At 48.8% G+C, this 13235-nt stretch overlaps 1 protein-coding gene across 50 annotated transcripts in view; it reads left to right on the plus strand.

Moving 5' to 3' along the window:
• Positions 1-5239: 5239 nt before the first annotated feature.
• Positions 5240-13235, plus strand: part of LOC118355031 (ral guanine nucleotide dissociation stimulator-like) — a 43134-nt gene continuing 35138 nt past the window's right edge. For 29 of the 50 annotated variants that reach the window (XM_049092877.1, XM_049092875.1, XM_049092872.1 and 26 more), the window contains exons 1-8: positions 5241-5430; positions 5917-6024; positions 9468-9652; positions 9991-10184; positions 10333-10619; positions 11397-11612; positions 11969-12072; positions 12573-12642. In XM_049092877.1, coding sequence (XP_048948834.1) covers positions 5293-5430; positions 5917-6024; positions 9468-9652; positions 9991-10184; positions 10333-10619; positions 11397-11612; positions 11969-12072; positions 12573-12642 — 1302 coding nt within the window. In that variant the 5' untranslated portion in view covers positions 5241-5292. Of the gene's footprint in view, positions 5431-5916; positions 6025-9467; positions 9653-9990; positions 10185-10332; positions 10620-11396; positions 11613-11968; positions 12073-12572; positions 12643-13235 lie in introns of all 50 variants that reach the window. The other 21 variants (XM_049092887.1, XM_049092898.1, XM_049092886.1 and 18 more) reach the window with 1 other exon arrangement.

Genomic DNA, 13235 nt, shown 5'->3' on the forward strand with positions numbered 1-13235 from the left:
ATTACTCCAATTTTACAAACGAAGAAGCTGAAGCAGGCTAAATAAATTGTTTAGATTACACAGCCAATGCAAACCCAAGTTTTAAATGCAGAATCTGTGGTCTTAACCATCACACTAATCAGACCTCCTTGAATTCTTATTCCATTTTAGTCTCCAGTTAAACAAACATGTATGAAGCTTTCTTGTCCTCATTAAAGCCCTCAGCCTCTAGTGACACTCCCTTGTGTGTTATTTTGTTTGAATCTTGCATTTCTAAGGTAAGCAGGTCAAATCCAGGAGATAGGTCGGAGACAAAGACTCCTAGAGGTTAAACATCGTGCCCACAATTACACGGGTAGGAAGACGGTAGAGTCCAAAACATAGTCTCTCTTTTACACACATTGCCTAAGATGACAAGGGCCAAGTTTTACTTCTAGGTGGACACATTAAAATATTTTGCATGTAGTGAGTTTCATAAATAAATGTAATTGGGCATATCATTTAATCTTTGCTTAATTTATCACTCAATTATTATTTTTTTTGGCAAATGAGGTCATTTATATTTCTTATTTATATTTTTTCATCGCAGATTTCACACACTGCAGAATCTGATGAAGAAAAGCCCTCATAGCCCTCAGGAGTGATGACAATAAAACAGTGATACCCAGAGAGAAATGAATCTCTCTTCTTGATGTCTCCTTCATGTTTTAGTTCAGTATCTAGGGACTTCAGGTGACAATCACCTTAAAATGTGACAGCTCGTGCAAGGAGCAGAGAGGCTTGTAAAAGGAACATAGATAGAATGATAGGTCATAGACTCAGGGACAACAGGTTTTTGGTATAAATATATGGCAGAAAAAGGAGGCTATCTAGCTGGCAATCACTCTGTAAAATCAGATTTGACCTCTACGGAGCAAAGTTATGAGTTCTTCATTACATTCCCATAAAAAGATATATAAGAAATTATATATATATATATATATATATAAGAAATTATATATATATAATATAATTATATATATATAATATAATTATATATATAGAGAGAGAGAGAGAGAAAGAAAGAGAAATATATATCTAAATATATATATCTAAATATATATATCTAAAGATATATATATATAAATATATATATCTAAAGATATATATATATAAATATATATATCTAAAGATATATATCTAAAGATATATATATACATATATCTTATAAGATAATATATATTTTTATATCATATATCTTATATCTTAAAAGATAATATATATCTTATATATCTTATTATATATATATATATTTTACTTCTTCAATAGCACATATAGTAGCTATTTGATTTAATAGATCTGCACACATCTGGGTGCGGCATGTTGGGAAGAAAGGACCCCTGCTGCAGATACTGACTAACAGAAGCTGGTTTGGCCAGAGGAGGTGGAAAAGGCAGCCAGCATGGCTGAGGGGAAATGCTGAGGGATCTGGAGAGAGGGAAAAGGGCAGGGAGAGCCGCTGAGGCCCGGTGGACTGGTGGTAACGTGCTGTTCCCCTGCTACACTATTGCCCCAGGACCTTGCATCTTGCACATTGTATAATTTCTCACCGGTTCTGTGGCTAAGGAAGCCAGGCCCAAATTAGCTTGGTTCCTCCACCTCCAGGTCCATCAGAGGCTGTGGCTGTGGCCTCATGGGAGGCTAGCCTGGCAGAGGATTTTCTGCCAAGTGGATTCAGTTCTCTGCCACGTGAGCCTATGTATGTGGCAGCTCACAACATCTCTGGTTGATTTATGATTCAGGGATAGAGAAGAAAATGGGAAAGGGAAAGGGTAAGAAGTGGAACATGAGTTAGCAGGATAGGACAAGAAAGGGAGGCTATTGAAGGTAGAGGATATTTCCAATTGGAGCTTAGATGTGACATGCCAACTTGTTGGCTGTACCGTATGAGTCAGAAGCCAGTCACGAAGCACCTCGGGGTGACAGAGGGACACTTATGCCACAGGTCAGGTTCCTGGGAGCCATGAAAAGGCTGCAGCCTTCAGAGGTCGAAACGAGGGAACCAGGTCTTCTAAATAGAACAGGAAATGATTGGACAGTTGGACTACAGAAGATGACCATGTCTGCCTCTTGGAGCATTTCCACCCCAAAAGGAATAAAAACCAGTCAACACCTCGACATTGAATACTGAAACTTGCAAATTCCAAAGAGAAAGAGAAGATACTTAAAGCAGCAAGAGACAAGAGATCTCTGACTTTTATGGGTAGAAATATGAGATTAACAGCAGACCTCTCCAGAGAGACCTGACAGGCCAGAAAGGGCCGGCAGGATGCATTCAGGATCCTAAATGAGATGAACCTGCAGCCGAGATTACTCTATCCAGCACGGCTCTCATGCAGAATAGAAGGAGAGATCAAGAGCTTCCAAGATAGGCAGGAACTGAAAGAATATGTGACCACCAAGCCGGCTCTGCAAGAAATACAAAGGGGGACTCTGTAATAGAAAGAGGAGGTCCAAGGAAACAATCCACAAAAACAGGGACTGCATAGGTATCATGATGACACTAAATTCCTATCTTTCAATACTAACTCTGAACGGGAATGGACTTAATGAGCCCATCAAAAGGTGCAGGGTTTCAGACTGGATGAAAAAGCAAGACCTACCTATTTGCTGTCTACAAGAGACTCATTTCATTTTTATTTTTTTAAGATTGATTGATTGATGATGGACATAGAGAGAGAGAGAGAGGCAGAGACACAGGAGGAGAGAGAAGCAGGCTCCAGGCCAGGAGCCGGACGTGGGACTCGATCCCGGGAATCCAGGATCGCGCCCTAGGCCAAAGGCAGGTGCCAAACTGCTGAGCCACCCAGGGATCCATGAGACTCATTTGGGGCAAACACCTACAGCCTGAAAATGAATGGGTGAAGAACCATGTACCATTCAAATGGTCCTCAAAAGTAAGCAGGGGTAGCCATCCTTATATCAGATAAACTAAAGTTTAACCCCAAGACTGTAGGAAGAGATGAAGAGGGACACTATATCATACTTAAAGGATCGACCCAACAAGAAGACCTAACAATCATCAATATTTATGCCCCGAATGTGGGTGCTGCCAAGTATATCAGCCAGTTAGTAACCAAAGTTAAGACATACTGAGATAACGATACACTTACTCTTGGTGACTTGAATGTAGCGCTTTCTACGATCCACAGATCTTGTAAGCACAACATCTCCAAAGAAACCAGAGCTTTAAATGATAGACCGGACGAGATGGATTTCACAGATATTTGCAGAAATTTACATCAGACTAACTGAATACACATTTTTCTCAACTGCGCATGGAACTTTCTCCAGAATAGACCACATACTGGGTCACAAATCAGGCCTGAACCGATACCAAAAGATTGGGATCGTCCCCTGCCTATTTTGGCACCATAATGCTTTGAAATTAGAACTAAATCACAAGAAGAAGTTTGGAAGGATTTCAAACACGGGGAGGTTAAGGACCATCCTGCTGAAAGATGGAAGGCTCAAGCAGGAAATTGGAGAAGAACTAAAAAGATTCACGGAAGCCAATGAGAATGAAGATACAACCGGTCACAATCTTTGGGATACAGCAAAAGCAGCCTGAGGGGCAAATACATCGCAATGCAAGCATCCATCCAAAAACTGGAAAGCACTCAAGTACAAAAGTGAAATAGAGACCAGAAGACCTGTGGAACAGATCAACAAAACAAGGAGTTGGTTCTTTGAAAAAATTAAGAACATAGATAAACCATGAGCCAGCCTTATTAAAAAGAAGAGAGAAAAGCCACGAATTAATGAAATCATGAATGACAAAGGAGAGATGACCACCAACACCAAGGAAACACAAACCATTTTAAAAAACATATCATGAGCAGCAATACACCAATAAATTAGACAATATAGAAGAAATAGACGCATTTCTGGGAAACCACAAACGACCAAAACTGGAACAGAAAGAAATAGAAAACCTGACAGGCCAATAACCAGGGAGGAAATTGAAGCCGTCATCAAAAACCTCCCAAGACACAAAAGTCCAAGGCCAGAGGGCTTCCCTGGGGAATTCTGTCAAACGTGAAAGGAGAAACCATACCTATTCTACTAAAGCCGTTCGGAATGATAGAAAGAGACGGGGTACTTCCAAACTCGTTCTCTGAGGCCAGCATCGCCTTGATTCCAAAACTAGACAACGAACCCAGCAGAAAGGAGAATTATAGACCCATATCCCTGATGAACATGGACGGAAACATTCTCAACAAGATACTAGCCAATAGGATCCAATGCGACATTAAGAGGATTGTTCACCATGACCAAGTGGGATTTATGCCCGGGATGCAAGGCTGGTTCAACACTCTAAAGCAATCAATGTGATTGGTCATATCAGCAAGAGAAAAAACAAGAACCATGGGATCTTCTCCATAGATGCAGAGAAAGCATTTGACAAAATACCGCCTCCATTCCTGATGAAAACTCTTCAGAGTGTAGGGACGGTGGGGACACTCCTTAACTCTTAAGAGCCATCTACCAAGAGCCCACAGCAAATATCATTCTCAATGGGGAAGCACTGGGAGCCTTTCCCCTAAGACCAGGAATGAGACAGGGATGTCCACTCTCACCACTGCTAGTCAACATAGTACTGGAAGTCCTAGCCTCAGACCCTGTCTGGCTCCTGGAGCGTTACCACCACATCGTGGTGCGCCCATCGAAATGAGGCCAGAGGAACCTGCTATTGTGATATTCCATTGCTGGAGCCCAGGCCTCTGCCAAGCGGTGCTCCATGGCTCATCCCACCCCTTCTGGTCAATCTTCCATCCGTATATCTGTGCTTCAGATACACTGGGTACCAGCCCACACGCCTTATAAATATCATGCATAGACCCCTGGTGATGTGCCTAGGAAGTAGATTCTAGGAGATTCCAGGCTGATCTCCACAGTGCAGGTTGGGAAACTGTGAACTATTTGAGAGACCCAGTGGGTTAGGTATGACATAGCACTGAGAAAACTCAGAAATAAAGGTCTGAATTCAGCTCCGTGTCCTCACGGGTAGACCTCATTGCATGTTCAGTGGGTTGTGTCTATGGCATTTCTTGGCACATGATGTAAAGCTAAGGGGATGGCATGGGGTAAGCATTCATCTGCCAAGAAGGGGCTCTGGATAGGGCTGACTGGAGGAAGGGGCCCAGGTCCCAGTATCTTGAAAAAGTGATGTCACTTCCTTGGTGACAGGCCTGCAACTGATTTGGAACTCTGGTGACCAGGCACCTGCATTCCACAACCGCTCACTTTACTGGAGACGGTTGAGAGAACAAGATGTCCTCTTGCTGTTGTCCTACTTTGAGTTGCTCTGGGCTCTGGAGAGTCCAGAGTGAGAGATGTTCACGTAGCTGTCGACGTCAGCTCGGCCCTCTTCTCCGACGTTTCTGCTTATGTGGCAGGAGACCTCAACAGGTACAACAAGGCAACCTGGGGAGGCCACTGGAGAGCAGGCACACTGTGATCTCAGCTGAGCGGGCTCCCACCTCTGCCACCTCCTTGTGTGTGTGTCTGTGTGTTTATGCGTGTGTGAGTGTGTCTGGGTGTGTGTGTGTATGTGTGTGTGCGAGTGTAGAGGGGACCAAGGAGAGGAACATGCCCTTCTGGGCACAAACCAGCTGCCAGCTGTTGGCAGCCTGACACACCTTTGATGTTCAGACCCCAGGCCATAGCAGGCAGATGAGAAGGGGAGTCCTGGGGACCAAGCTCAACTCCCAGTATGGGAGTCATGAGCCCAAGAGCCTCTTTCATCTGGCTTCCTCCTTGCCAGATGTCTCCACAGCTGCCCCTCTGGCCTGAACAGGAGAACGTGGTTTCTAATGCAGGTGTCCCCTGGGGGTGATGTCGCGGGAGGACCCTAAGGTCTCTTGGCCCTGTATTTACGGGGCACTCTATTTGCAGAGCTGCACCCAGGAGGTCTTGGAAGAGATGGTCTCTGGCTTCAACTATTCCAGCTCCCTAGACAATGATCTGGTGCTCCCGACAAACAGGGATCGGTGCTGCTCTGAGGTGAGAAACGGAAGAGGGCTCACCCCAGAAATATGGCCCCCACACGAATGAGGAGAGAAAGCTGGGGCCCTCCCCTAGTGTGTCCATATGAGTGTCCCACAGGCCCAACCGCAGAGAGATCTGAACCTCTACGCCTAGCCTCCAGCTACGTGGGATGTGGGAGGACACTCTTCACCTGTGTTGGAGTGGTGCAGGATATAGTTCATGTTTTGAGGAATTGGAGGGCTTTGTTTTGTTTTGTTTTCCCAAAGCCATGAGTATCTTTGCATTCTACTTCTGTTTTTTTTTTTTATAATAAAGTTGTTTTTATTGGTGTTCAGTTTGCCAACATACAGAATAACACCCAGTGCTCATCCCGTCGAGTGCCCCCCTCAGTGACCGTCACCCACTCACCCACACCCCCTGCCTGCCCTCCTCCCCTTCCACCACCCCTAGTTCTTTTCCCAGAGTTAGGAGTCTTTATGTTCTGTCTCCCTTTCTGATATTTCCCACACATTTCTTCTCCCTTCCCTTATATTCCCTTTCACTATTATTTATATTCCCCAAATGGATGAGAACATACACTCTTTGTCCTTCTCCGACTGACTTACTTCACTCAGCATAATACCCTCCAGTTCCATCCACGTCGAAGCAAATGATGGGTATTTGTCATTTCTAATGGCTGAGGAATATTCCATTGTATACATAAACCACAGCTTCTTTATCCGTTCGCTTTCGATGGACACTGAGGCTCCTTCCACAGTTTGGCTATTGTGGACATTGCTGTTGTGAACATTAGGGTGCAGGTGTCCTGGCGTCTCACTGCATCTGTATCTTTGGGGTAAATCCACAACACTGCAATTGCAGGGTCGTAGGGCAGGTCTGTTTTTAACTCTTTGAGGAACCTCCACACACTTTTCCAGAGTGGCGGCACCAGGTCACATTCCCACCAACAGTGTAAGAGGGTTCCCTTTTCTCCACATCCTCTCCAACATTTGTGGTTTCCTGCTTTGTGAATTTTCCCCATTCTCACTGGGGCGAGGTGGTATCTCATTGTGGCTTTGATTTGTATTTCCCTGATGGCAAGTGATGCAGAGCATTTTCTCATGGGCGTGTTGGCCACGTCTGTGTCTTCCTCTGTGAGATTTCTCTTCATGTCTTTTGCCCATTTCATGATTGGATTGTTTATTTCTTTGCTGTTGAGTTGAATAAGTTCTTTATAGATCTAGGAAACTAGCCCTTGATCTGATACGTCATTTGCAAATCTCTTCTCCCACTCTGTAGGTTGTCTTTGAGTATTGTTGACTGTATCCTTTGCTGTGCAAAAGCTTCTTATCTTGATGAAGTCCCAATAGTTCATGTTTGCTTTTATTTCTTTGGCCTTCGTGGATGTATCTTGCAAGAAGTTACTGTGGCCGAGTTCAAAAAGGGTGTTGCCTGTGTTCTCCTCTAGGATTTTGATGGAATCTTGTCTCACATTTAGATCTTTCATCCATTTTGAGTTCAATTTTGTGTCTGCTGCAAGAGAGTGATCTAGTTTCATTCTTCTGCGTGGGGATGTCCAATTTTCCCAGCACCATTTACTGAAGAGACTGTCTTTCTTCCAGTGGATCGTCTTTCCTCCTAATCGAATATTAGTTGACCGTAAAGTTCAGGGTCCACTTCTGGGTTCTCTATTCTGTTCCATTGATCTATGTGTCTGTTTTTGTGCCAGGACCACACTGTCTTGATGACCACAGCTTTGTAGTACACCCTGAAATCTGGCATTGTGATGCCCCCAGATATGGTTTTCTTTTTTAAAATTCCCCTGGCGATTCCCCTGTCTTTTCGGATTGCACACAAACCTTAAACTAATTTGTTCTAACTCTCTGAAGAAAGGCCACGGTATTTTGATAGGGATTGCATTAAACGTGTACATTGCCCTGGGTAACATGGACATTTTCACAATATCAATTCTGCCAATCCATGAGCATGGAATATTTTTCCATCTCTTTGTGTCTTCCTCTATTTCCTTCAGATGTGTTCTGTAGTTTTTAGGGTATAGATCCTTTACCTCTTTAGTTAGGTTTATTCCTAGGTATCTTATGCTTTTGGGTGCAATTGTAAATGGGATTGACTCCTTAAGTTCACTTTCTTCAGTCTCACTGGTAGTGGAGAGAAATGCCACTGATTTCTGGGCATTGATTTTGTACCCTGCCACGCTACCAAATTGCTCAAATTGTATGAGTTCTAGCAATCTTGAGGTGGAGGCTTTTGGGTTTTCTATGTAGAGTATCTTCTGTCTTCTGTTTTTATTATTTCACCTACTAGTCCCAGATATGCTTTGGAGAAGCCAGCTCCACCGTCCCTGCCGACCTTCTCTGAGCCCTTCCAAATCATCACACTAAGGAGGGTGATTTAACACAAAAGCAAGGGCGGGATGAAGTCATCCTATATGTTTTCATATCGAATGTTTACATAGTTTCTCCCTATATGTTTCTCAATAACATGTCGTCTCTCAGAACACATCAGATCATTGTAGGCCCAACAGCTCATGAGCTGTATCCTGATAGATCTTCGTAGGCCTCCATCAATGGGGCCGTCTGCCACAGGCATTCAGACTCTCAAGGCCCTGGCCTTTGACCTAATGCCATTCTCTTGCCATCTCTGCGGTCCTGCAAGGAGCACCTTATGTGTCCCCACAGACTGTTTGGGTTGCTAGACCTGCCATAACCTGGAACCCCAGATGAGGGGGAAGGCCTCTGATGCCTCCTGGCACCAGTAGCTGGCTCTTTTTGGAATGATCCACCCAGGAACGCTTGGATGAGGTGCTCATCCAAGAGTTCAACTCCTCCATCTCCCCTGACAAGCAGAAGGGGATCAGGCCACCAACCACATCCATTAAAGGCCTGCAGTGAGAGCAGGCCCCCATTCATGGTCAATCCACACGCAGAGAGGATCAGGGCATGCCCAGAGCCTACTCTAGAAAAAACTGACACCCTTGGGCCCTGCAGGAGAAGGGAATTTTCCCTTGAGCCTTCCTCCTAGGTCAGGGACAGCCGAAGCCACATCCGCTTAAGGGAAACCCCATGCAGCCCACGCTCTGGTCTCTTCTCACCCGCAATGTATATGAACTTGAACAGCATTTGAGGGTCTAGGCCTCTGTGTTCTCGTGGCAGTTGGGATGTAACTGAAGACTCTGTGGCATCCTGGTCTTCGTAAGAGCTAGTAGTTGAGAGGAATGCTGTTGTTGCTCGGCTAACAGAACGTGTTGAAGTGGCCAATGCTTTACCATGTCTTCTCTAAAACCAGTGGTACTTTGAAGCCTCGAACCTTTTTCTGTGTGGGCACTCGAGTCCCTTGTCCTGTGCAACTTTCTGAGGGGTTGGGAGTCTGTGGGCGGGGCGCCAGACCTTGATCTTCCCAGTGGTTCCCGGTTTGGAGGCTGACTACAGTGCCCCTCCTTGTGTCTCTGGTGTGAAAAGCAATCAACCCTATCCGTGAGTGAGGCCAGGACCATGCTGACGCTCAGAGAAGGGAGAATGGATGATTTTCTACAGTCCTTGGTGCCATCCTTCCAGGACAGAAGCCTCATCATCAACCCAGTCCTTTCTTGTCTCTACCAAGTGTTCACCACAGCCCAACGAGTCCTGGGCCAGCAATTCTCTAGGTGAGTGACCACCCCATACACCACTGGGGCCAAGAACAGAAGCTTTGGCGAGCAGACCACTCACCAATCTGCCACAAACCTAAGCCCCAAATCCGGTGTGCGTGGAGGATGCAGTAGAGGAGGCCCTTGGCCATTGAGAAGAGAGAAGAAGTAGAAACACCAGACTCAGACAGGTTTTCTGGATGACCAGGTCATCTACTGCAAGGCCAGCGACAGGGGGGTTGGAAGTCATGCTGAGGACATTCTCGGGGACCCCTACACAAAGAATGGTGCTATGCGAGTACCACATGGCATGAAAGGCCATGCTCTGATGCGGCTCCGCACCTGACTCTCCCCAGCACCCTCTCTCCCATCTCGGGGACCTGGCCTGACCGCAATCTGCAGGACACCTGGCCGTCCCTGCACCGGGCCTGCTTCGATGTACAGGAGTCCTGGGTGCAGGCAAACCTGTATGCCCTGTATTGCCATGCCCCCATTATCGTGATGCCACGGCAACTTCTGCAGCTCACGGAGGCAGACGCAGAGTCAGAGGGTAAGGGGGATTGCAAGCTGGGCAGACTATCTGGGATGGGGTTCAGGGGCTGCGTGTTTCTCTATCGGCCATGGACTCTGCCCTGTTTCTGGAAGGACATGGGGCAAGTCAGCCCTGTGGACAAACATTTCTCCTTATCCTGTCCCAGTGCCAGCTCCACGGCTCCTTCCGGCGTCTCCTCCGTCGGCTCCTCCAGACCTGAAACAAGAGCTGGTGCCTTCCTCACGCGTACCGGGTCCTGAACTGCAGTCAGTTCCACCACCAGCCTTCGTGGGGCCTGACACTCCTTCCCTAAGCACAAAGACGGAGCCACCTCCAGCCCCAGAGGCCACCTGCCACTGGGGAACCCCCGCGCACCAGCGGCATGAGGAGCAGCCTGGGCTCATGGCCTTCCCTCCCAAGCTGGTGGCAGAGCAGTTGACCTCCATAGACGCGGTGAGCAGCGGGGCGCCCAGGCCGGGGGGCCGGGGCAGGCTTGCTTCCTGCTGTCATCTGCCCCAGTCCTGCCTTTCCCTGATGCGCACTTGTGTGGTCGGGGTCCAGATCTCAGCTCTATCCCTTACCAACCACCTCACCCTGTCCAGTTCCTCAAACCCTTGCTCTCACTGTCCAGCTGCAGACTGTGGAGCTAGACCATGGGATGGACTGACCCAGAGTCCCTGTGTCGATTACATGAGCCAGAACTGATACGTAAAGGGGCAGGCCCTGGTCCTGGGCGGGCAGCGGGGGCAACTCACTGTGTGCGGCCGAGCCCACGACTCACCACGCACCTGCCTTGGAGGCCGAGCACCCCACACTTATTAGGCACCTAATGGAAACCGAAGTTCAGGGAGGCAGACAAATGTGTGGCTGTCCCCCACTCTGTGAGAATGTGCTGCTGAGAGGGGAGGAGGGCCAGGGCATGAACACTGGGAGGGGAAGATGCCCCCTGAGGATCCCCCTTAAACTGCCACCTGTAACTTGAAGTTAGTGGGGATGATCAGGGTACAGAGGCCCTCCTGCCCCCCTACCACCCCCTTGCAGTACCTGCTCCTCGTTCATCCTGCACTGGGCTCCCTCAGGGAAGAGCAATGGAGGGCAGTCCAGGGACTCTAACTGGGTCAGGCCACTTTCTGTGCCGGCTGAGCCCCGGCTCTGACAGGGGACCCCTATGTAGGACATGAATCCTGCATGTGCAATGGCTGTGTGAGCGAGCGTCCCCCTATTCTCTAGGATCTTTTCAAGAAGGTGCAGCCCCAACAGTGCCTGGGCTCCATCTGGTCCAAGAGAAATGAGCCTGGATATGAGCACCGGACATGCACAGTCAGTGCCACCGTCACCCAGTTCAACAACGTGGCCAACTGCGTCATCACCACCTGCCTTGGCAACGCACGCATGACGGCCCGGGACAGGGCGGAGGTGGTGGAGCACTGGATCAAGGTGGCCAAGGTCAGCCTACGGGAGGCCCGGCTGACCTGCTCTTCTGAGCCTGGCAACTGCTCTTCCCTTGATCATTCCTCAAGGCTGAAGTCTCTGCTCTGAGTTCTTCTTCCCGGGAACATGCTGCCCATCCCTTGCATGGCCTGATGTTGGGATGCTCAGTTCCCACATGACTCTTTCCTTGGAGGGAAGGGAAATGCCGCCTCTCCCCAGCAGGGCTCCTCGGGGGGTCCTCCATGCGCCCTTCTGTAGGCCCCTGCACATCCGTCTCATGCAGGAGAGGAGACTGACACTGAGCAGAGTGCAGCTCTCCAGCACACAGGGCTCCTGCTGGCCACCTGACAGCTCATGCTCTTCCTCCCCAGGCCTGCCGAACCTTACGGAACTACTCCTCCCTGCACGCCATCCTCTCGGCTCTGCAGAGTGTCTCAATTCACCGCCTGAAGAACACATGGGCCAAAGTTTCCAGGTGAGGGGTCCTTGCTCCAGAAGGACCATGAACGATGAGAGATGTCCCATAGGCCTGTCCTTTCTGGCTTCCTCGGTCACCCTGGACTTCCTAGGAGGCAGGAATCCATGACAACAGGATGTGGGTGGGCAGGCGGGCAGGGGATTTTCTCAGGCTTCCTGGCCAAGAGGCCACCATGCCTCCAAAGGTCCCCATTTGGGGAGTCTGGGCTGAGCTGAGGTACAAGGTTTTGGATGCGAACATGACAGCAACTAGAGTCTCTTCGCAATTGAAACCAAAACTGACCAAAGCAGAGCTGGTCAATTAATAGGGCATCGGATGCACCGGATGACCCTCCAAAGAGCTCCCTCCCGTGTCCTTCAACGACCTGAGTGCTCAGAGGAACCCAAGGAAACCCTGATCCAGCAGTTGAACTCCTTCGAGGTCTCAGATCACAGGGTCTGCCCTCAACCCGACCCTAGTGTTCCAACATCCGTCCTGCCTTCTTTCTCTCTCCTCAGGAAGAAGATTCAAGCATTTGAAAAACTGTGCTCCCAGGACAATCCCCAGAGCAGGAACCTGCTTCTCAAGGTAGTATGGGAGGTGTTGGGATAGAAAGAGAGGCGGCGTGGGAGCAACGGTGTCCTACGTGACTGAATTAGGGACTGGCCCGGAGCATTCCTTCGGCGAGTGAAGCCTTTGGCATGAACGTGGACGCAGCCTGGGGTGAAAATCCACCAGGGGTGGAAAAGCAGCTGCTGCTCAACCAGGATCCCTGAGCTGGACCCTCGCGCTCCCTGTCGCCAGCCGGTCCCGATGGGGGCCTCTCCCGAACTGGAGAGCCCAGAGGACAGGCCTGCGCCCAGCGAGGGGTTTGAATGGGATGAGGGCCCCAACGGGGATGGTAGGAATAGGACCCTGGGTCCTCGGGAGACCGAGGGAGGGAGCTGGAATTCGCCCCTTTCCCAGTGAGGAACCAGGCTCAGGGAGGCCAGGCTGCAAGCTCCAGGTCACACGGGGAGTGAATGCTGGAGCTGAGGTTGTTCTGGAATCCCTCACGGGAGGCTGAAGGAGGACGTCGCGGCTACCCTCTGCTTCTGGTCGATGTCCAGGGTGTGAGGTCAAAGATGGGTGGTGGAAGGGGAGGTGGGCGGGGTGTGGGGGCGCCTGGGTGACGGGCACTG

Source organism: Canis lupus, chromosome 13 (genome assembly GCF_003254725.2).
Source record: "Canis lupus dingo isolate Sandy chromosome 13, ASM325472v2, whole genome shotgun sequence".
Classification (NCBI taxonomy): Eukaryota; Metazoa; Chordata; class Mammalia; order Carnivora; family Canidae; genus Canis; species Canis lupus.